The sequence below is a fragment of the Mesoplodon densirostris genome, chromosome 9 (genome assembly GCF_025265405.1).
Source record: "Mesoplodon densirostris isolate mMesDen1 chromosome 9, mMesDen1 primary haplotype, whole genome shotgun sequence".
NCBI lineage: Eukaryota > Metazoa > Chordata > Mammalia > Artiodactyla > Ziphiidae > Mesoplodon > Mesoplodon densirostris.
In genome coordinates this window covers 81520423-81546388 of record NC_082669.1, presented here as the reverse complement: position 1 = coordinate 81546388, position 25966 = coordinate 81520423, and the positions used below count along the sequence as shown (strand labels likewise).

At 35.7% G+C, this 25966-nt stretch overlaps 1 protein-coding gene across 2 annotated transcripts in view; it reads left to right on the top strand.

Annotated features, from left to right (window-relative positions):
* ASZ1 (ankyrin repeat, SAM and basic leucine zipper domain containing 1) overlaps positions 1-25966 on the top strand; it is a 70067-nt gene that overhangs the window by 25585 nt on the left and 18516 nt on the right. The window contains exons 1-2 of one of the 2 annotated variants that reach the window (XM_060108130.1): positions 4790-4800; positions 25571-25682. In XM_060108130.1, coding sequence (XP_059964113.1) covers positions 25578-25682 — 105 coding nt within the window. In that variant the 5' untranslated portion in view covers positions 4790-4800; positions 25571-25577. Of the gene's footprint in view, positions 1-4789; positions 4801-25570; positions 25683-25966 lie in introns of those variants that run through there. The other variant, XM_060108131.1, reaches the window with a different exon arrangement.

Genomic DNA, 25966 nt, shown 5'->3' with positions numbered 1-25966 from the left:
ATGGAAAATATAAACAGACCAATCACAAGCACTGAAATTGAAACTGTGATTAAAAATCTTCCAACAAACAAAATTCCAGGACCAGATGGCTTCACAGGCAAATCCTATCAAACATTTAGAGAACAGCTAACACCTATCCTTCTCAAACTGTTACAAAATATAGCAGAGGGAGGAACACTCCCAAACTCATTCTATGAGGCCACCATCACCCTGACACCAAAACCAGACAAAGATGTCACAAAGAAAGAAGACTACAGGCCTATGTCACTGATGAACATAGATGCAAAACTCCTCAACAAAATACTAGCAAACAGAATCCAACAATACATTAAAAGGATCATACACCACGGTCAAGTGGGGTTTATCCCAGGAATGCAAGGATTCTTCAATATACACAAATTAATCAATGTGATACACCATATTAACAAATCGAAGGAGAAAAACCATATGATCATCTCAATAGATGCATAAAAAGCCTTCGACAAAATTCAACACCGATTTATGATAAAAATCCTCCAGAAAGTAGGCACAGAGGGAACTTTCCTCAACATAATAAAGGCCATATATGACAAACCCACATCATTCTCAATGGTGAAAAACTGACACCATTTCCACTAAGATCAGGAACAAGACAAGGTTGTCCACTCTCACCACTATTATTCAACATAGTTTTGGAAGTTTTAGCTACAGCAATCAGAGAAGAAAAAGAAATAAAAGGAGTCCAAATCGGAAAAGAAATAAAACTGTCACTGTTTGCAGATGACATAATACTATACATAGAGGATCCTAAAGATGCTACCAGAAAACTACTAGAGCTAATCAATCAATTTGGTAAAGTAGCAGGATACAAAATTAATGCACAGAAATCTCTTGCATTCCTGTACCTTAATGATGAAAAATCTGAAAGAGAAATTAAGGAAACACTCCCATTTATCACTTCACCAAATAGAATAAAATACCTAGGAATAACCCTACCTAAGGAGACAAAAGACCTGTATGCAGAAAACTATAAGACACTGATGAAGAAATTAAAGATGATACAAACAGATGAAGAGATATACCATGTTCTTGGATTGGAAGAATCAGTATTTTGAAAATGACTATACTAACCAAAGCAATCTACAGATTCTGTGCAATCCCTATCAAACTACAAATGGCATTTTTCACAGAAGTAGAACAAAAACTTTCACAATTTGTATGGAAACACAAAAGACCCCGAATAGCGAAAGCAATCTTGAGAAAGAAAAATGGAGCTGGAGGAATCAGGCTCCCTGACTTCAGGCTATACTACAAAGCTACAGTAATCAAGACAGTATGGTACTGGCACAAAAACAGAAATATAGATCAATGGAACAGGATAGAAAGCCCAGAGATAAACCCACGCACCTATAGTCAACTAATCTATGACAAAGGAGGCAAGGATATACAGTGGAGAAAAGACAGCCTCTTCAATAAGTGGTGCTGGGAAAACTGGACAGCTACATGTAGAAGAATGAAATTAGAACACTCCCTAACACCATACACATATGCTCCTCTGTATGTCTAGTAATTCTTCTTTATTATAATATACTCTGTCTAATATTAGTCTGGTTATATCAGCTTTCTTTTAGTTAGTGTTTATATATCTTTTTCCATCTTTTTGCTTTCAACCTTTCTATGTATTTTTACGTAAAGTAAGCAACACATAGTTCTTTTTTGATCCAGATTGATTAATAATAGTTTCCTTTTAACTGGAATATTTAGTCCATTTGCATTTAGGGTACATACTGATGTATCTGTTCCATTTAATTAGTGCTCTTTTCCAATACTGTTTTTAGATTAATCTTTTTATTATTCAGTTTCCTATCTTGCTACTCATTTTTCTATTCTTTGAATGGCTACTCTAGAGATTATAACATGTATTGTCTGCTTCCTAGAGTCTATTATAAATTAGTACTTTTTCCAATTCCTGGACAGTGGCAAGAATCTTAGAATATTTTAACTCCATTTGCCCATGCCACCCCTGCCTTTGTGCTATTGTTGTCATATATTCCTAACCTATATGTATCTTAAACCTGACAATACATTATTATCATCATTTTATTGTCATCAATTTGTTGTTATTATTATCTACTTTTATTTAGTTTTATTCCCATATTCATCCTTTCAGGTGCTCTTAATTTCATCCTATATTTTCATGTTTCAATCAGGAGTCATTTTTCTTCTGAAAACCTTTCTTTAGTGTATTTTCTGGTGACGAAGTCTTCTTGTTTGAAACCTTTTTATTTCACTTTAATTTTGAAAGTGACTTTCATTGATCATAGATTTCTAGGTTAGGAGTTAACTTCCTTTTGGTATGTTAAATCTATTATGGTTATCTCCTGGCCTCCACTGTTTCTATTGAAAAGCCAGCTGTTAGTCTTATTGATCTTTTGAAGGTGTTGATTTTATCCGGTGACAGTTTTTTGAGATTTTCTATTTGTCTCTTGTTTTGGGCAACTTTGCTATGATAACCCTAGGTTTGGTTTTCTTTAAATATGTTCAGCTTGGGGTTCATAGAACTTGAATCTGTTGTTTGATATATTTCATATTTCTAGCATTTCTTCACATACTGCTTTTGCCTCATCCTCTGTCTTCTCTTTTGCTGGGATTTAGGCCATTACACCCATATCACATATGTCAACATTCTTTTCTTTATTTTCCATCCTTTTTTCTCTCCATTTATTACAGTAGTTCCCTGAGTATTTTCTCGTGGCCTAGCTTCCAGGTGACTAATCCTCTTCTGCTATAGCTAATCTGCTATTAAACCTATCTATTACCTTCTTAATTTCAGTAATCCAAATTTTCAGTCCAGAATTTCTGCTTGCCTCTGTTTTTTCCTTAAAATTCAGGTCTCTAATTAAATTTTCACTTGCTTTCTATTTTCTGGAGCATATTAATCACACTTATTTTTAAAGTGTGTTTCTGATAACATCTATAGGTCTGTTTTTATTATTTCTTTCTCTTTTCTTTTGGTCACTTGGTTCTGTCTCCTAAAATGCCTAGTAATTTTTGATTGAATAATAGATATTATGTATGAACATTTGTATAGGTCTGTTTGCTTCCTGAAATATTTAATTTTCTTCTGACTGGCAGTTAGAACCTTGATCTAATCAGGGATTACAGTGGTTCAAGTCTGGGTGTTGGGTTTAGTCTGTTTCCCTTATAGCCCTTCAGTGGTCGCAACTGAAACTTGGGTGTTTACTTGAGCCACTCTCCCTTTGAGGGTCATGAATGCCAAATTTTGTCTCCTCAGTTTTATAGGAATGCTAAAAGCCCCTCTTAGCTTTTCAGCCTTTTAGCAGCTAATTTGTAGTCTTCCTTACTCCCTCCCTGTGCATATTTTGTGTATTTTAGGAATATGCAAATGCCTTGAAGGGAAAAGCCCAGCAGAAGATCCCTTCTCTGCAGGGCTGCTTTTCTGCTATTCCCTTTTTTCCAGACTATTAGTCCTTGAAGTTCTTGGTTGGTAGCTCTTAACTTCAATTTTTGTGTCTCTAGCAAAAAAAAAAAAAGGCCTAGAGATACTGCTTTCTACTTATGCCATCCAGGAACTGGCAAACGTCTCAAGGGAAAATGTGTCAGAGAATGTGGGACTCAATTCAACAGATGCTTCTTTTCTCCCCAGGATCTTGACTTCTCATGTTTTAGCTGCCTTGGTCTACTACAATGCCTTCAAACATATTTTGCATTTTATCAGCTTTTATAGCCTTTGCTAGTGGAAGGGTTGATCTAATAAAACTACTGTAATAAGTAGAAATGGATGTTCAATTCACAGCCTTTTATCATTTTCAAAATCTCCTTTATCATAGTTATTTCATTAATCTCCTAGCTAAAAGCTAATTGTTTAAAGCACACTAAAAACAGTAGATAATACTGACCTGTACAGTAAAAATATGACAAGAAGGCACACTAGCCATCTTCCCCTTGGTACAGAGAAGTAATAAATATATCACTTAAAAGGTACATTTATTTTTTCTCTGTCAGACTGAGTTTTGGTTCTATCAATACTTTTCCTTGTATGCCCTCTAGTGGAGGTTTTATTGAAATGAAATAACTAGAAAGTGAGATGAATAAAAGGCTCTGTATCATCCAGAGAAAAAAACTTGTACATAAACTTTATTCTTGTTAACCAACTCTTGATCGTTAACAATTTTGAGAAGATTTGGTAGATGAATTAAAAAGCCGACAATATCATTAGTAAATTCAACTGGGTGTTGTTAACAATATATGCTAAGTACTAGGAGACACAAGATAAAAGACCCAGTACCTGACACTATTATATTGGATAGTATGGTAGAAGAGATTATAATACTATAGGCATTTAACAAAATTGTAAGATTAGAGATAGTAGAGCGTGTCTCTAGGAATATAAATTAGAATTTAACTGAGATGAAGATGACAAGTGAAAGCTTCCCAGAGGTTTATCTTTTGAACTGAGGTTTGAAGAATGAATCGGATTTAGCCAACTGAAGATGGCAGTAAAGAATATTCAGTGTAGAGGATGGTGCATATGTAGGCCGAGAAGGATGAGAAAGCACATTTCATTCATCCAGTTATAAGTTATGTAAGCAGATCATATGATATTAGAGTAGAAAATGAATCAGAATTCAGCACCTACTAGGGGCTTCCTAGTGTGTGGAAACTTTTCCTCCTTCACAGTTCCTTTCCAGAGGTTCAGGTCCCATCACTATTCTTTTGTCTCTTTTTTCTTTTGTCCTACCCAGGTATGTGGAGAGTTTCTTGCCTTTTGGGAAGTCTGAGGTCTTCTGCCAGCATTCAGTAGGTGTTCTGTAGAGTTGTTCTACATGTAGATGTATTTTTGATGTATTTGTGGGGAGGAAGGTGATCTCCACATCTTACTCCTCCGCCGTCTTGAAGGTCCCCTCCCCCCTTTATTTTTAAATGGGATTTTGTGCTATATGCTGTATTGCAATTGGCTTATTTAACTGGACAGTGTTTCATGGACAGTATATCTGCCAGTATGTATAGATATAGTTCTCTGTTTATAATGGCTGCATAATATTCCACTCTGTGGATAAGGTATCATTAATTAACCTAACATTTTATTGAAGAACGTTTGGATTGTTTTCAGTTTTTTAATATTACAAAAAATGCTACAGTGAACATCTCTGGCAACTTGGGTAGGTTTTCTATAGAATACATTCGTAAAGTGGAGTTTCTGACTCATATATGTATATTTAGAATTGTGATAGATGCTGCCAAATTGTTTTCTGAAAAAGTGGAATCACTTTAGATTACCTCCCACAGTATTTGAAAGAACCCACACAGTGATATCACCAGATATTTGGTATTCTGAATTTTCTAATCTGATTTGTAAATAATACTTCATTTTAGTTTGCATGCTCTTCAATAATACTTAATTGATTAGTCTTGCACATTTTTGTTAGTGGCTTATATATATTTCTATTAATTGTGTTTGACTTTTTTTGACCAGTTTTCTATTTGGTGGTCTACATGTGTCTTACTGATTTATAAGACCTTTTTGTGTATTGGCTCTCTTAGATTTTTATTGTTACATGTGTTGAAGATGCTATTTCTAGTTTGTATTTTTTAATTTATGCTGTTTTTGGTTGTTGTTTTTCTTAATTTTTATGTTGTGATTTTTATCTGTCTTTTGAGAAAAATTGTCATAAAGCCAACTTCCAAAAGAAGTCCTGGACTCAGAGAATTTAAAGGTCATTTCTTTTAAACTTCCAAGGAATAGATTACACTAATACAATTTGAGGAGTTCCAGAGTATAAAAGAAGGGAGAGAGAGAAGCCTTTCAGTTCTTTTTTATAAAGCAAACGTAATTCTAATTTTAAAATTGAGTTAAAAAAAATTATCCAGTCCAACAAACTTTATAAATCAATCTCGGTTATGACTATAAATACAAAAATCCCTTAATGAAGTATCAGCGGGGTGAATGTTATCTGCAAAATAAATGAGTAATATACAATAATCAAATGGGATTCATGTCAGAACTTCTATTTCATAGGAAAATAGTTCAATATTAGAGAAATACATTTTATAAATATGTCAAGAGCTTTTTTAAAAGGTTATCATTATAATAGATGTCAGAAGGGTGTTTTTATAGACGTTAAACTCTTATTCTGATTTTTGTAACTTTAGTAAAATTTGATTAGGTGAATAGTTCTTAATTTCATACACATATATCTGAACCCAAAACAAGTCATATCCTTATCAGAGAAACACTAACAGCATTTGCATTAATGTCAAGGACAAAATAAGGATGCTTACTATAAGCTCTTTTTGTCTTACATTGTTTTGGGAACTGTAAGGCAATTTAGTTATGTAAGAGAAGAAAACAAGAGACACAAATAATAATAAAAATAGCTAATAATGACAGAGCATTTATTTTATGCCTAGTACTATTCTAATTATTGAACATTATTTCTTTACCACATATTATGATAATATCACAAATAGGTGCCACAAATGCAGAAACTATTATTATGCCCATATAGTTGTGGAAACTGAGGCAATGAGAGTTTAACAAACTTGCCTAAGGTTACATGGCCAATAAATACTGAAGACTAGATTTTAACTTAGGCAGACTGACTGACTTACACTTATAAGTATACTTCTTATACTCTAAGCTAGGATTTTTGCAAACCTTTAAAGTGTGATTGGAACAGAGCCATGCTCATTCCTTTATGTATTGTCTACGGCTACTGTGTGCTACAGTAGCAGAGTTGAGTGGTTATGACACAGCTGTGTATGCCCCATTAAGCCTAAAATATTTATTTTCTTGCCCTTTACAGAAAAAAAACCAGCCAATCATTGTTCTAAACCACTGAATTATGTTACCTTGGATCAAACTATTAGGCCTTTTTTATTAGGAAAGAGGGGACAAATTTATATTTTAGATTATATGAATATATGCTTGGTAAACCCAAGCATGAACTCAGAAACTGTTAGAAATAGTAATCATAAAGTGAGATAGCTTTCTTTTAACTAATATGCAGAGTTCAGTTGGTTTCCAATTTACAGATAATAGCCAGCTTGAGAATACATTTAGGTAATAGATCCCAGTCTCAAGAGCAAAACCCCATAAATATCCAAAGGTAAATGTAAAAGAAATGTGAAGGATACAAATGAAGAGAAGTTTAAAACTATACTGACTAAAACAAAAGGAGATTGAATAAATAGACATGTCATGTTCTTGGCTGGGATGACTCAGCATTAAAAAAAGACATTTGTTTTTTATCTAAATTAGTTTGTAAAATTAAACATCTTATTTAGAGTGCCAAGGGAATTGTTTTAATTTGATGAGATGGTTCTAAAAATTCTGAAAGAAAAACATGACCCAGAAAAGACCAGGAATTTTCTGAAAAGTAGGTTTATGACTTCAAGATGTTAAACTGAACATATGCTAAAGTTTTGCCCTTCTGCAGCAAACTTTAGACATCCTTAAAGTTTTAATAAACTTCTATTTGAAACAAGAAAGGGAGTTATTTCTGGGATGGAAAAGGAGTAAAGAAAGAAACAAATGGGAACCCTCTCTGGCAATCCCCAAGAACTGCATTACTTATAGTCCAGGCCAGGGTTGCTGGCTTGAGTTTTCCATGCTTGAGGGGTCTTTATAGGCCAGAAGATGGGTGCATAACCACAGATCACCAAAACCTAGAGAACATAAGCATCACAAAACAAGGGCAACAAATCCAACAAAAGGTGTCTTAGACTAGATAAAGTAGAAAAAACAGAAGAATCTGAAAAGGACTGTATTCCTCTAAGCAATAAAAGAAGGATTTGCTTCCACAGCATAACAAACAGGAATTATGAAACAAGTAGAGTGCATTATGACAAAAGAAACTATTATTGAATATTAAACCTAAGTACTATAAAGAATAGCAGATGGGACTCAACTGAAGAGCTAATGAGTGGACTGGAAGATAGATGTGAGGAAATCTCCTGGAATGTACAACACAAAGAGTTACAAAGGAAAAGGTAAGAGACATGGAGAACCTCGCCAGAAGTTATAACATTTGTCTAATAAGAGTTCCAGAAGGAGAAAATGGAAGATAGACTGTATTTGAAGCAATAATGTCTAAGAATGTTCCTAAACTGAACACATAAGTCCTTAGGATCGAAAGATCTACCAAGTGCAAAATAAAATTTATACATACAAAGTGATAAAGATATATAACATATTTTAATTTAAAATTAAAATATAAAGACACATCACAATAACCTTCAAAATATCAAGAATAAAGGCAAAATTCCTAAAAGTTACCTATAGAAAAGACAGTTTATCAAGACAGTTCCTATCAAGAAATGACCATCTAATGTTAGACTTCTTAATAACAACTATATATGGAAGAAGACAAATGGTCTGAGGAATAAACTTTGAACTGTACTTCTGTGTTTAGCCATTCTGTCATTCAAGAGTAAAGGCAAAATAAAGACATTTTCATATATACAAGAACTTAAAGTTATCATCTTCAGCATAGGTACAACTGACATTTTGAATGAGATTGTACTGTGTATTGCAAGATATTTAGCACCCCTCGCCCTCACCCATTAAATGGCAAAAGCTCTGTGCAGTCATTTTTATAAACTAAAATACCTCCCACATATTTCATAGATAAGTGTTCCCAGTCAAGAACTGCTATTCAACTGACTTAAAAATAACATCTAAAAAGTTTGCTACAAAAAGAAAAATAAACCCAGAGGCAATGGGATGCAAGATATAGTGTTGAACAAAGAAATTAGTAAGCATATTGGTAAATCTAAATAACTACTGGCTGTAAAAAAAAAAAAAAAGAGTATGTGATTATAAGACAATGTTATACTAAATTTCCATGATAACAAGTTTGTAATTTGGGTGGCTGAGGAGAGAATGAAGCAAAATAAAAGTAAACTTCTCTCTTCAGATGAGACCAAAGTTATTGATTAACTTTAGTTTTTGTTGAATGGTAAGGTGAAGGGTGTTAGGAAGGTGGTGAAAAGGATTTAAAAGTAAGCACAGTAGTTCCTCCCTCCTTATCTGCTGTTTTGCTTTCTGTGCTTTCACTTACCCACAGTCAACTGCAGTCTGAAAATATTAAATGGAAAATTCCAGAAGTAAACAGTTCATAAGTTTTAAATTGCATGCTATTCTGTGTAATGTTATTAAATCTCTTGCTGTCTCACCCAGGACATGAATCATCCCTTTGTCCTGCGTATCCACACTGTTTATGCTACCCATTTTTTCTGTTAGTATAGGAAAAAAACATAGTATTTATAGGGTTTGGTACTGTCTGCGGTTCAGGCATCCACTGGGGGTTTTGGAACATATCCCCTGTGGATAAGGAGGGACTGTTGTCCTAGAAGAAAAGAAGGACGTTACAAGCTTTTAGATAAAGGGGTGGGGTGGGGGGAGGTAGAGGGTGGATAGAACAAATAGAACTTGATCAGTCTAACAAGACTAAAAAGGAGACATAAATGCATATATTTACCATGGAAGCATGATAAATAAAAACTGCAAAAATATAATGTAAAAAATAAGTCTAACCATATTAATAAAAAAGAAAACTAATTGGTAAAGCTCACTGATTAAAATATAGTAACTCACATATGGCTAAAACCAAAATCCAATAAAGTCACAACTAAAATACAATAATAATGGTTGAAAATAAAATGATAAGAAAATATTGTTCATTTAGAAAGTACTTATACGTGGTAGATACCAAGACAAAACAAAACGAAACAAAAAACCCCCTGGGGTAATAAATTATTTAAGGAAAGAAAGAGGAAGTGTTCATTTTGATAAAAGCAAAATTTTAACAAGATAGTTTTAATATAAATGGCTTTAAAATATATAAAATGAAAATTACAGAACTGAAAAAGAAATGGAAAATCTATAATTATATTTGAAGACTTTAGTATAAATGTATTAGACAAAAATTAAAGGTATAGGAGATTCAAATAACACTTAAAAAGTGTATCTAATTGATATTTATTTAGAATTCTGACACTAACATAATTTATATATATAAATTATTTTCAACTGTACATGGATTGTTTTTAAAATGCAGTTATGGGGCCTCCCTGGTGGCGCAAGTGGTTGAGAGTCCGCCTGCCGATGCAGGGGATACGGGTTCGTGCCCCGGTCTGGGAGGATCCCATATTCCGCGGAGCGGCTGGGCCCGTGAGCCATGGCCGTTGAGCCTGCGCGTCCGGAGCCTGCGCATCCGGAGCCTGTGCTCCGCAACGGGGGAGGCCACAACAGTGAGAGGCCCGCATACCGCAAAAAAAAAAAAAAAAAAAAATGCGGTTATGTTCTAGGCCATAAAGGAAGCTTTAATAAATTCCTTTTTAAAAAGTGATGTCTTATAGAACACTTTCACTAACTACAATGTAATGAATTTAGAATTTAACAACCAAAAGCCTCCTCAATGCGTAAAATTGGGTATTTAAATTATACATTTTAGTAACTTCTGGATTAAAGAGGAACTGAAAAGAAAAGTGGTAAAACTTAGAATTGAACAACAGTTAAAGCCTTGGTATCAAAACCTGTGTGATTCAGACAAAGTAATATTCAAAGGGAACTTAAAGAGTTTTCAATTCATTTATTAGCAAGACATTGCATAAATAGCATGATATTATTTATATTTTAAAATGTCTTCTTTTTCTGCATACATATGTTTATATATGTAAAATTTGCGCTTTTTGTTTGCTAAGATCTGGAACGATACCCAACTCTTATCAGTGATTATCAGTAGTATTCTAAGGGAAAAGTATTAATACATATGTGTGAATTAAGTAATTTTAAAAAAATCAATACGTCTTTTTTAAAAGAAAAGTTACAATGTATAATTTGCCTTATGTCAAAAGTAAATCACCCTAAGTGTCCATCAGCAGATGAATGGATAAAGAAGATGTGGCACATATATACAATGGAGTATTACTCAGCCATAAAAAGAAACGAAATTGAGTTATTTGTAGTGAGGTGGATGGACCTAGAGTCTGTCATACAGAGTGAAGTAAGTCAGAAAGAGAAAAACAAATACTGTATGCTAACACATATATATGGAATCTAAAAAAATAAATAAATAAGGTTATGAAGAACCTAGGGGCAAGACAGGAATAAAGATGCAGACCTACTAGAGAATGGACTTGAGGATATGGGGAGGGGGAAGGGTAAGCTGGGACAAAGTGAGAGAGTGGCATGGACATATATACATTACCAAATGTAAAATAGATAGCTAGTGGGAAGCAGCCTCATAGCACAGGGAGATCAGCTCAGTGCTTTGTGACCACCTAGAGGAGTGGGATAGGGAGGGTGGGAGGGAGACACAAGAGGGAGGGGATATGGGGATACATGTATACATATAGCTAATTCACTTTGTTTTACAGCAGAAACTAACACAGCATTGTAAAGCAATTATACTTCAATAAAGATGTTAAAAAATAAATCACAATAATTAAACTGTGTGGTATTGGTGGAAAGCTCTCAATTGCTGATTGCTAAAAGTAAAACAGAAAAGAAAATCTAGGATGAAATCCAAGAATACATGAAATTATTATATATGATTAATGTGGCATTTCAAACTAGCAGGGAGAAAATGGATCATCATTTTGGTGCTGGGGATTTGGATAGCTATTTTAAGGAGTAAAAAATGCTGGGTTCCCCACAGCCAATATAACCCTCAATGGTAAAAAGCTGAAAGCCTTCCCACTAAAATCTGAAACAAGATAAGGATGCCCACTCTCACCTCTTCTATTCAACATAGTATTGGAAGTCCTAGTCACAACAATCAGACAAGAAAAAGAAATAAAAGATATCCACATTGGAAGGGAAGAGGTAAAATTGTCATTATATGTAGATGATATGATACTCTATATGGAAAACCCTAAAGACCACACAAAAACTACTAGAACTGATAAACATATTCAGCAAGGTAGCAGGATACAAGATTAACATACAGAAATCGCTTGCATTTCTTTATACCAACAATGAAATATCAGAAAGGGAATGTAAAAAAAAAAAAACCTTTTAAAATTGTACCCCCAAAATAAAACACTTTGGAATAAAACTGATCAAGAAGATGAAAGACTTATATGCTGAGAACTATAAAGGAAACTGAAGATGATTCAAAGAAATGGAAAAATAGCCCATACTCTTAGATTGGAAGACTTAATACTGTTAAAATGGCCATACTACCCAAAGCAATCTGCAGATTTAATGTGATCTCTATCAAATTACCTATGACATTTTTCACAGAACTAGAACAAATAATCCTAAAATTCATATGGAACCATAAAATATCCAGAATTGCCAAAGCAATCCTGAGGAAAAAGAAGAAAGCAGGAGGCATAACCATCCCAGACTTCAGACAGTACTACAAAGCTACATTAATCAAAACAGCATGTTATTGGCACAAAAACAGACATATGGATCAGTAGAACAGAATAGAGAGCCCAGAAATAAACCCATACACCTATGGTCAATTCATCTCCGACAAAGAAGGCAAGAATACACAATGGGAAAAAGTCTCTTCTGCAAGTTGTGTTGGGAAAGTTGGACACCTGCATGTACATCAACGAAGTTAGGACACACCCTCACACCATACACAAAAATAAAATGGCTTAAAGACTTAAACATACGATATAACACCATAAAACTCCCAGAAGAGATCATAGGCATAAAATTCTCTGACATAACTTGCACCAATGTTTTCTTAGGTCAGTTTCCCAAGGCAATAGAAATAAAAACAAAAACAAATGGGACCTAATCAAACTTACAAGCTTTTGCACAGCAAAGGAAACCATAAACAAAACGAAAGGACAACCTACAGAATGGGAGAAAATATTTGCAAATGATGCAACTGACAAGGGCTTAATTTCCAAAATAATACAAACGGCTCATACAACTCAACAACAAAATAAACCAAACAACCCAATTGAAAAATGGGTGGGAGACTTAAAGAGACATTTCTCCAAGTGGCACATGAAAAAATGCTCAACATTGCTAATTATTAGAGAAATTTGTCAAAACTACAATGAGGTACCACCTCACGCTGGTCAGAATGGCCATCATTAAAAAGTCTACAAATAACAAATGCTGTAGAGGATGTGGAGAAAAGGGAACCTTCCTACACTGTTGGTGGGAATGTAAGTTGGTGCAGCCACTGTGAAAAACAGAAAGGAGGTTCCTCAGAAAACTGAAAATACAATTACCGTAAGATCCAGCAATCCCACTCCTGGGCATATATCCAGACAAAACTCTAATCCAAAAACATACATGTACCCCTATGTTCCTAGCAGCACTATTCATAACAGCCAAGACATGGAAACAACCTAAATGTCCATCAACAGATGAATGGATAAAGAAGATGTGGAACATACATACAATGGAATACCACTCAGCCATAAAAATAGAATGAAATAATGCCATTTGCAGCAATATGGGTGGTCCTAGAGATGATCATACTAAGTGAAGTAAGTCAGAGAAAGACAAATACGGTATGATATCACTTATATGTGGAATCTAAAATATGACACAAATGAACCTATCTGTGAAACAGAAACAGAATCACGGACAGAGAGAATGGACTGGTGGTTGCCAAGGGGGAGGGGGTGGGAGAGGGATAAAAAAATGCTGAGTTCCAACCTCACACAAAAGTTATTTCATATGCCTCAAAATATTTAAATATTAAAAAAGTCACACAGATGCTTAATAAAAAATTACTAGATGAAAATGTGGATGAATATATGTTGGATTGGCAATGGCCCTTCTAAACATGACACAGCATATCTGGGAACTTGGCTACCAGAACATCATTCTCATACTCTGTGTTCTCAACTCCAAGCTATGCCTTTCCCAAGCCTTGGGCTGCTGAGACCTTAAGGGAGCTGGGTGTTGATAAGGATTCAGGCTTTTTTTCCTATCCCTGCAAAACAGACAAACTCTTTTCCCCAAGGGTAGGAAATTATCAGGCGTAATCCTAGATGGAGAGCAGCTGATCCCGCAAAAGTTTGACATTAGGAGATCTGTGGACCTGGGGTAAAGCTGATCTGGCATGAATGCCTTAGGTTTCGACTCTTAAAGACTTGGAGCTAAACAAATGGGCTGAGTTGTCTCTGTCCATGAGGTTGGGCAAGTTCAGGAAGATAGGAAAGCTGAGAGAGTTCTCAAGGTACTTCTGGAGGGAGCTAACAGCCTGCCCTTAAACTATAGATCCATTGCATAAGCAACTTCTTTGATTTTCACAATCTGTAAGGATTTCTGCCATTAAGAATATTACAAGTACGGGACCTGAGCCCTAAAGAGGCAATAGGAAATAAAAAAACTTCCCAGCAGGTAGAGAAAAGATTGACAACTAAAATATTTGCCTAGTACAATAAAATTGCTGACAGAGAAAGGCAAAAACCTGAATTAAAAATTAAGAGCACATGAGATCTAAATGCAGCATGAAGAAAGATCTCTTGAAACTTAAAAAAATGTAGTGTTTGAATCCAAAATTCAGGGAAGAAAGAGGAACATGGAAGATTGGTAATAATAAACACATTCTAGAAAAAAGAAATGGTTCCTAAGCTGAAAAACTCTATCAAGACTGAATGTCAAAAAAAAAAAAAAAAAAAAAGACTGCATTTTGGAAAAGTTCCTGAACTTTAGTTTTGGACTGATGAGGGGGGAAAAAAAAAAAAAAAAAGACACTCCTAGGCATAAATTCTGGTTAAAATGTGTAAACTCTAAAAACAAAGAGGAAATTTTTACAAGTTTCCAGGCAGAAAGAATTAAGTGTTTAACAAAGGAAAGTAAAAAGATTAGACTGACATCAGATTTCCCATGTGCACAGCTGAAACTAGAAAAGAATTAAATTATATTTTCATTTAGACAAAGGCCTGCAACCTAAAGATCTTATTCTCAACCAAGCTAAGCCTGTCAGGGTGAAAGAAAGATGGTCAAGGATATGCAGGAACTCAGAAAATGCATTACCCAAGCACCCCAGCTGAGGAAAGACTAACCAAACCAAAAAGAACCAGAGACCTCATGAAGGAGGAGGGTGAAGAGAAAGCAGTGAAGAGGGATGAACTTAGATAAACATGTATTTAATGGATTATATTGGACTGGGAATGTGAAATATGAGTGCTAAATAAGGATTCTGGAAACAGACAAGACAAAATGCAAGTAAAATTCTAATAAATACTAAATTATGCCAACAAAATCTAAGAGCTATAGTTTGCAGAGAGTTGGGGGACACCTAAGAGAAGAAAGGGAGCTAAGAGTATTCAAAAGGTCTTATCCTGTTTGAGTGTAAACAGGGAGAATGTGGCATGGTGGAGGCAGAAACCATAAGTCTCATCAGGAGAAATAGGTCTTACCTTGCTTACCTATAGGAGAGTCATACGTGTTTTGCTAAGAGCAGAGAAACAGGGTAATGTTTAATGGCATTTTTCTTTCTTTCTTTCTTTCTTTCTTTTTCTTTCTTTCTTTCTTCCTTTCTTCCTTTCTTTCTTTCGCGGTACATGGGCCTCTCACTCTTGTGGCCTCTCCCATTGCGGAGCACAGGCTCCAGACACGCAGGCTCAGCGGCCATGGCTCACGGGCCCAGCCGCTCCGCAGCATGTGGGATCTTCCCAGACTGGGGCATGAACCCATGTCCCCTGCATCGGCAGGCGGACTCTCAACCACTGCGCCACCAGGGAAGCCCCATTTATTTTTTTTTTAAAGGCAAATCAGAATCATCAGATTTTCAAGGGGAAAAATGTAGTGAATGGCAGTTTTGTTGCACCAACAAAAACAAAAGAGAAGAAATATTGTCAATTATATCAGTCATTATGCTAGATGAGAATGGACTGAATATTTCAACTGAGATACTGACTTAAAAAACAAAAGACAGCTAAACGCTATTACAAGAAAATTTGAAGAAAAAGGTTATGAAAAATCCCTTTACAGGGACTTCCCTGGTGGCACAGTGGTTAAGAATCCACCTGCCAATGCAGGGAACACAGGTTCGAGCCCTGGTCCAGGAAGATCCCACATGCTGCGGAACAACTAAGCCTGTGCACCACAACTACTGAGACTGCACTCTAGAGCCCATGAGCCACAACTGCTGAAGCCTGTGCGCCCTAGAGCCCATGCTCTGCAACAAGAGACGCCACCACAATGAGAAGCCCACGCACTGAAAGGAAGAGTAGCCCCCACTCGCCGCAACTAGAGAAAGCCTGCACATAGCAACGAAGACCCAATGCAGCCAAAAATAAATAAATTTTTTTTAAAAAATCCCTTTACACGTAAAGGTAAACCCATAGAAATTAGGATTATCAATATCAGCTATTACTACTATTAAAGGCAATACACAGAATAAAGAACTTTATACTATGAAAAAAGACAAAATCAATGAAAATATAGCAAGTACAAACCTGTACGCACTAAACTACATGGCTACTAAATCCATAAATTGAAACCTATTAAAATTCTGGGAGAAGTAGATCAAAATACAATTATAGCAGGAAATTTCAACATGTATCCCTCATTAGGCAAATCTAAGGATATAGATGCATTGACTAACACAATCAGTAGACATGTGATGATGTAATAGATAAGGAGAAAACCATGCCTGTGTTAAATGTATGCATGACACAAAACACAGAAGTAGAGCATTATACTAGTCACCGCATGGGTTGTGGCGGGTGGATATAGAGGCAGGTCAGGATCATTATCCTCAAAGAACTGATAATCTGGTTGAGAAACTAGATGAATTGAACAAATACAATTTTGGCCTGAAAGGTGAACTGATAAAAATAAGTACAGAGTGCTATGAGAACATAGAGGAGAGGGGAATTGCTATCTAAGATGAGATGGGGCATCAAAAAATTGGTGGACATGTTGGCTTCTAAGATAAGACCCCAGAGGTAGATTATGAATACATGTGTTGAAGAGAAAAGTGAAAGACATTTCAACCAGAAAGTACTCTGAAAATAGGACATTCAGAGGAGAGAGGCGAATTCATACCTGCAGATATGGCTGAAGTCTCTTAATAGGATGGAGTAGGATTGCAGGTGCTAAAATGGTAGAGAGGTAGACAGAGGACTTATCATGAAGATTCTCATAGGTGTAACCTTGAAAACTTTAAACAGTGAATTGATTTGATGAGATTTACAGATGTGGAGGAAAGACTGGAGACAAGGAGGCTAGTTATGCTGTTGCATGCAGTAATCCATGTAAGAAGTGATGAGGACTTGAACACAAGGAAGAAGGAGGAGAGTGTAAAGTACAGATGCAAATGATGGGAAGGAGGTAACACTGGCAGGAGTGCTGGCTTAGACATGAAGGCACAAGGAGTCATGGATAAATTCCAGGTTTCTGGGTTGGGCCATGCTTGGACTCTGATGCTGTTCACAGAGATAGGTAATAACAGAGTATTGTGTGTTAGTGGGAAGATGGTGACTTAAGATTTGGGTATGTGTTGATTTTGAGTTTTGTTGGGGTACCCAGGTAGAAGTGACAGTTATGATCCGGAGCTCAGGAGCAAGGCCTGGGCTACAGATAGAGACTCAGCAGCCATCAGTGTTTTAACAGTAGTCATGAGAGTAGGTGAGATCATACAGGCATGGTGTTTATGTAGTGAAAAGGGAAGAGTATTGAGGACAGAAGCCTCTGAAATACATACCTTTAAGTGCTAGAAAAATAAAAGGAGTCCAAGTAACTCCTGACCTTTGCCAAAGCAGTTGTGTGTTAGAAGGAGCAGCCAGAACAAAACTGCAGTGATTTAAAGAGAGAATGGGAAGTAAAGAATTCTTTATATTAAATCTCAGAAAATAAATAAGATGGAAATTAATATTGAAAGTAATGTTATCAGTAGCACAGAGTTACCATGTCACTTGAGAAAACCAGTTATTTTAAAGTTTTATAACTTCCTTGAAAAGTTTATAAAATTGTTTATAAGAGTTTATAAGATTGAAAAGTTAATTTAGATTTCATTAATCTATAACAGTCAGGAAACAACAGACATTACAAGTTTCTATAGATATAAAACAACTGGAAGAATTGTTCTGTCCACTCTCAGAATTGTCATGCAACACTATTCATGGTATCAATAACTTTAATAACTTTTAGAAGCTGAGTAATACACTGTCTAGGTAATCTAGACGCTTTTATAGGAGTTTGCTGTTCCATTCAGTAAATTCAACTTTTCTTAGAAGTTAGAAACCAATGCAACGTTTTTTATAACATATTTTCCAGTAGTGATCTGAAGCTTCTTAGTCAGCAAACTATACTAGTCTAGTAGTTTTATTATCTAGGATGAAATAAGCATCTCTAAGAAGCCATTTTATGTCCATGTCAATTTACAGACCAAAAATTATATCCCTGCTGGTTTCTGAGATTCTAAGAGAAATTGATACTTAGAAGAACCTCAATTTTCAGTACAATTTCAGAACAGATTTCAGTACAGATTCAGAAAATTTCACTTATGATTTTCAGTAATAAGTTTCCAGCAAATGGGACACTCACACTTTCATGTTACCTTTTCTGATTAAGATGAAGGAGTGCACAATATGAAGGTCTAGGGAAAGGTGGAGGGAATAGCACTTGCACAGTCTCCGCAAGGGGAAGAACTTGCATTTCCAAAAAGAATAAACTGTAAGTGACCAGAGTAGAAGCATGGAGAGCAGTTATGAGGCTGTTACAAAACTATAAATCAGAGAGATATAATGATGGTTTGAACTGCTTACAGTGGCTAACAAGGTTGTGAGAAGTGGTTAGATTCAAAATATGAGGGACTTCCCTGGAGGTCCAGTGGTTGGGACCTCACCTTCCAATGCAGGGGGTGTGGGTTCGATCCCTGGTCAGGGAGCTAGGATCCCACACGCCTCATGGCCAAAAAACCAAGGCATGAAACAGAGGCAATATTATAACAAATTCAATAAAGACTTTAAAAATGGTCCACATCAAAAAAAATCTTTAAAAAAATTATGATGAAAATAGACCCATTAGGGCCTTCTGATGACTTCTATATGGAGAGGTGGAGAAAAGTCATGAATGGTGCTTAGTCTTAGGCCTGAGTTATTTGGTTAATGGAAGCTTTTGAAATAGGGAAGCTTGGAAGGAGCAGGTTTGAGCTGTTGTGGGGGAGGTCGGGTGGAGGAGAAGCATCAAGACGTCTGATTTAGACTTAGGGAAGAATTTGCATGATCAGTTGACTCAGACAGTTTTGTCCTATTGTATGTATTTTCCCTCTTTGCTTAAGCTATCCAGAACTTCACTCTTCACTTCGTAAAGACTGTCTAATGAAGCAACTGTGTAGGAGGTATTCAAGGTAGAAGAGGCAGTGCTTGACAACTACCTTAGCATATAATTTCTAATAAAAGATTGAAATTCTAATAAAAGATTGAAATTGTAATTTCTAATAAAAGATTGAAATAGAAGGAACAGCTAAATGTGTAAAGCTTTTTGTGCTAAAGACATTGGTGTGAAGTGACCAGATGATATACCTCATGTTAACAAACCTTACAGAGAAGTATTGTTTATATGTCGTGTATGTAATGTGAGTAGCCAAGACAAGCTACCTTAATGTGGCCAAAACAGAGAATTCTGAAATTATTTAATTTGTTGTTATTTTGCGAAGGTCTTTGTATATAAATAAGATATTTGAGGTGACTCAGGAAGATTGAGCCCAGAATCCCAGATCTCCTTTAAAACAGACCATGATACTAAGTTCAGCCCAAGTGGAACTAATAGAATCTTTCTGGTATCCTTTGTAATTAGGTCCAGAAGCTGACTGGAGTAGAGGGGTTGAATCTCTAATTTTGGGAAATGATACACTAGAGGAAACTACTGTGATCTCCCAGAACATAGTCTCAGAGAGTCTGGCTAAACTATTGGACTGATGTCTTTCTTGATTAAAGTAAGCCTCCAAGTCAGGGTAAAATTCTTTCAGTCCTAAAGTAGAATCATAGTAGAACACATTAAGAAATAAGAGTTTTAAACTTATATTTTTATTAAATAAAGGGTAATTTTAAAAAATGTAACAAGCATTCAGTATGAGCAATTTTGAGAGGATGGGGGGCTTGTTTGTGTCATTAATCACTATTTTCCCAGCACAAGCACAGTGAGGTACTCTGATATTTTTCTATGTAAATATGTAAATTAATGAAACCTCATATTAGAAAGCATAACTTATTTTGTGATTTTTTAAAAACACATTTCTACAGTCCGCTATACCCACCACCAGTCCCTCCCATCAGAAAACTTCCACAAGCCTCTTAGATAGCCTCATCCAACAGAGAGCAGACAGCAGAAGCAAGAAGAACTATAGTCCTGCAGCCTGTGGAACAAAAACCACATTCACAGAAAGATAGACAAGATGAAAAGGGAGAGGGCTATGTACCAGATGGAGGAACAAGATAAAACCCCAGAAAAAAAACCAAATGAAGTGGAGATAGGCAACCTTCCAGAAAAAGAATTCAGAATAATGATAGTGAAGATGATCCAGGACCTCGGAAAAAGAATGGAGGCAAAGATGGAGAAGATGCAAGAAATGTTTAACAAACACCTAGAAGAACTAAAGAACAAACAGAGATGAACAATACAATAACTGAAATGAAAACTACACTAGAAGGACTCAATAGCAGAATAACTGAGGCAGAAGAACGGATAAGTGACCTGGAAGACAGAATGGTGAAATTCACTGCTGTGGAACAGAATAAAGAAAAAAGAATGAAAAGAAATGAAGACAGCCTAAAAGACCTCTGGGACACCATTAAACACAACAACATTTGCATTATAGGGGTCCCAGAAGAAGAAGAGAGAGAGAAGGGACCAGAGAAAATATTTGAAGACATTATAGTCGAAAAATTCCTTAACATGGGAAAGGAAATAGCCACCCAGGTCCAGGAAATGCAGAGAGTCCCATACAGGATAAACCCAAGGAGGAACATGCCGAGACACATAGTAATCAAATTGGCAAAAATTAAAGACAAAGAAAAATTATTGAAAGCAGCAAGGGGAAAACGACAAATAACATAAAAGGGAACTCCCATAAGGTTAACAGCTGATTTCTCAGCAGAAACTCTACAAGCCAGAAGGGAGTGGCATGATATACTTAAAATGATGGAAGGGAAGAACCTACAACCAAGATTACTCTACCCACCAAGGATCTCATTCAGATTCAATGGAGAAGTCAAAAGCTTTACAGACAAGCAAAAGCTAAGAAAATTCAGCACCACCAAACCAGCTCTACAACAAATGCTAAAGGAAATTCTCTAAGTGGGAAACACAAGAGAAAAAAAGGACCTACAAAAACAAACCCAAAACAATTAAGAAAATGGTCATAGGAACATACATATCGATAATTACCTTAAAAGTGAATGGATTAAATGCTCCAACCGAAAGACACAGGCTTGCTGAATGGATACAAAAACAAGACCCATATATATGCTGTCTACAAGAGACCCACTTCAGACCTAGGGACACATACAGACTGAAAGTGAGGGGGTGGAAAAAGATATTCCATGCAAATGGAATCAAAAGAAAGATGGAGTAGAAATACTCATATCAGATAAAATAGACTTTAAAATAAAGAATGTTACAAGAGAAAAGGAAGGACACTACATAACTATCAAGGGGTCAATCTAAGAAGAAGATATAACAATTATAAATATATATGCACCCAACATAGGAGCACTTCAATACATAAGGCAACTGCTAACAGCTATAAAAGAGGAAATCAACAGTAACACCATAATACTGGGGCACTTTAACGCCTTACTTACACCAATGGACAGATCATCCACAATGAAAATAAATAAGGAAACAGAAGCTTTAAATGACACAATAGACCAGATAGATTTAATTGATATTTATAGGACATTCCATCCAAAAACAGCAGATTGCACTTTCTTCTCAAGTGCACATGGAACATTCTCCAGGATAGATCACATCTTGGTTCACAAATCAATCCTCAGTAAATTTAAGAAAATTGAAATCGTATCAAGCATCTTTTCCGACCACAACACTATGAGATTAGAAATGAATTACAGGGAAAAGAATGTAAAACACAAAAACAGATGGAGGCTAAACAGTATGTTACTAAATAACCAAGAAATCACTGAAGAAATCGAAGAGGCAATCAAAAAATACATGGAGAAAAATGACAATGAAAACACGATGATCCAAAACCTATGGGATGCAGCAAAAGCAGTTCTAAGAAGGAAGTTTATAGCTATACAAGCCTACCTCAAGAAACAAGAAAAATCTCAAATAAACAATCTAACCTTACACCTAAAGGAACTAGAAAAAGAAGAACAAACAAAACCCAAAATTAGCAGAAGGAAGGAAATCATAAATATCAGAGCAGAAATAAATGAAATAGAAACAAAGAAAACGATAGCAAAGATCAGTAAAACTAAAAGCTAGTTCTTTGAGAAGATAAACAAAATTGATAAACTGTTAGCCAGAATCATCAAGAAAAAGAGGGAGAGGACTCAAATCAATAAAATTAGAAATGAATAAGGAGAAGTTACAACAGACACTGCAGATATACAAAGCATCCTAAGAGACTACTACAAGCAACTCTATGCCAATAAAATGGACAACCTGGAAGGAATGAACAAATTCTTAGAAAGGTATAGCCTTCCAAGACTGAACCAGGAAGAAATAGAAAATATGAACAGACCAATCACAAGTAATGAAATAAAAACTCTGATTAAAAATCTTCCAACAAACAAAAGTCCAGGACCAGATGGTTTCACAGGTGAATTCTATCAAACATTTAGAGAAGAGCTAACACCCATCCTTCTCAAACTCTTCCAAAAAATTGTGGAGGAAGGAACACTCCCAAACTCATTCTGTGAGGCCACCATCACCCTGACACCAAAACCAGACAAAGATACTACAAAAAAAGAAAATTACAGACCAATATCACTGATGAATATAGATGCAAAAATCCTCAACAAAATACTAGCAAACAGAATCCAACAACATATTAAAAGGGTCATACACCATGATCAAGTGGGATTTATCACAGGGATGCAAGGATTCTTCAGTATAGCAAATCAATCAATGTGAAACACCATGTTAACAAACTGAAGAATAAAAACCATATGATCACCTCAATAGATGCAGAAAAAGCTTCTGACAAAATTCAATACCAATTTATGATAAAAACTCTCCAGAAAGTGGGCATAGAGGGAACCTACCTCAACATAATAAAGGCCATATATGACAAGCCCACAGCAAACATCATTCTCAATGGTGAATAACTGAAAGCATTTCCTCTAAAATCAGGAACCAGACAAGGATGTGCACTCTTACCACTATTATTCAACATAGTTTTGGAATCCTAGCCGTGGCAATCAGAGAAGAAAAAGAAATAAAATGAATCCAAGTTGGAAAATAAGAAGTAAAACTGTCATTGTTTGCAGATGACATGATACTATACATAGAGAATCCTAAAAATGCCACCAGAAAACTACTAGAGCTAAACAATGAATTTGGTAAAGTTGCAGGATACAAAATTAATGCACAGAAATCTCTTGCATTCCTATACACTAATGATGAAAAGCCTGAAAGAGAAATTAAGGAAACACTCCCATTTACCATTGCAACAAAAAGAATAAAATACCTAGGAATAAACCTACCTAGGGAGACAAAAGACCTGTATGCAGAAAACTATAGACGCTGATGAAAGAAATTAAAGATGATACAAACAGATGGAGAGATATACCATATTCTTGGATTGGAAGAACCAATATTGTGAAAATGACTATACTACCCAAAGCAATCTACAGATTCAATGCAATCCCTATCAGATTACCAATGGCATTTTTTATGGAACTAGAACAAAAAATCTTAAAATTTTTATGGAGACACATAAGACCCCAAATAGCCAAAGCAGTCTTGAGGGCAAAGAACAGAGCTGGAGGAATCAGACTCCCTAACTTCAGAATATACTACAAAGCTACAGTAATCAAGACAATATGGTACTGGCACAAAACCAAAACATAGATCAATGGAACAAGATAGAAAGCCCAGAGATAAACCCATGCACCTATAGTCAACTAATCTATGACAAAGGAGGCAAGGATATACAATGGAGAAAAGACAGCCTCTTCAATAAGTGGTGCTGGGAAAACTGGACAGCTACAGGTAAAAGAATGAAATTAGAACATTCCCTAACACCATACACAAAAATAAACTCAAAATGGATTAGAGACCTAAATGTAAGACTGGACACTATAAAACTCTTAGAGGAAAACATAGGAACAACACTCCTTGACATAAATCACAGCAAGATTTTTTTGATCCATCTCCTAAAGTCATGGAAATAAAAACAAAAATAAATGGGACCTAATGAAGCTTCAAAGCTTTTGCACAGCAAAGGAAACCATAAACAAGACAAAAAGACAACCCTCAGAATGGGAGAAGATAGTTGCAAACATATCAAAGGACAAAGGATTAATCTCCAAAATATATAAACAGCTCATGAAGCTCAATATTAAAAAAACAAACAACCCAATCCAAAAATGGGCAGAAGACCTAAATAGACCTTTCTCTAAAGAAGACAAACAGATGGCCAAGAAGCACATGAAAAGCTGCTCAACATCACTAAATATTAGACAAATGCAAATCAAAACTACAATGAGGTATCACCTCACACCAGTAAGAATGGGCATCATCAGAAAATCTACAAACAAACGCTGGAGAGGGTGTGGAGAAGAGGGAACCCTCTTGCACTGTTGGTGGGAATGTAAATTGATTCAGCCACTATGGAGAACAGTATGGAGGTTCCTTAAAAAACTAAAAAGAGAACTACCATATGACCCAGCAATCCCACTACTGGGCATATACCCAGAGAAAAAAAACATAATTCCAAAAGACACATGCACCCCAATGTTCATTGCAGCACTGTTTACAATAGCCAGGTCATGGAAGCAACCTAAATGCCCATCAATAGACGAATGGATAAAGAAGATGTGGTACATATATACAATGGAATATTACTCAGCCATAAAAAGGAACGAAACTGGGTCATTTGTTGAGACGTGGATGGATCTAGAGACTGTCATACAGAGGGAAGTAAGTCAGAAATAGAAAAACAAATATCATATATTAACGCATATATGTGGAACCTAGAAAAATGGTACAGATGAACTGGTTTGCAGAGCAAAAATTGAGACACAGATGTAGAGAACAAATGTATGGACACTAAGGGGGGAAAGCGGCGGGGGGGTTGGGGGTGGTGGTGGGATGAATTGGACGATTGGGATTGACATGTATACACTGATGTGTATAAAATTGGTGACTAATAAGGATCTGCTGTATAAAAAAATAAATAAAATTCAAGAATTAAAAAAAACCCACATTTCTTCACTAGAGGGTGCTGTGTAAGCATTCAATACTTTTTAAGAGTGTAATCTCCCTTATATTTATTTATTTGCTGGAAAATTGGATTTTCAGATCCCTTGATTTATGAAAAGCTTTCATGTTTCTTTACTTTCAAAACAACACTGATTGTATTTTGTATGGTAAAGTGCATGGCTTTGAAGAACTGTTAAGGGCAGCATTAACACAGTTTCTTTTTTTCCTCCTCCATAGGAGACTTATGACTCCCATCATGTATGCTGCTCAGAATGGTCACCCTCAGGTTGTTGCTCTCCTTGTTGCTCGTGGAGCAGAAGTTAATACCCAGGATGAGAATGGCTATACTGTGAGAACCAATTGTACAGTGTTCCTTTTTATCTCTAGGACATTGATATCTTATTATCAGTAGTCCACAAGGAAGGTTTTTTAAGAAGTAAAAATTATAGAAGGGATGGGATGTAATTGCTGTTCAATGAAGAAAAGCAGCAGCTTAAATGGGAAAAAAGAAATTATCTGCTTCTCTTGGTCCTCACCCTTGACACAAGAAATTGTAACACAGCCTGGATTCTGGAATACAAATAGAATTCTTTTTTATAGAAAACAGTTCTGTGATTGGCAGATAAATCGTTT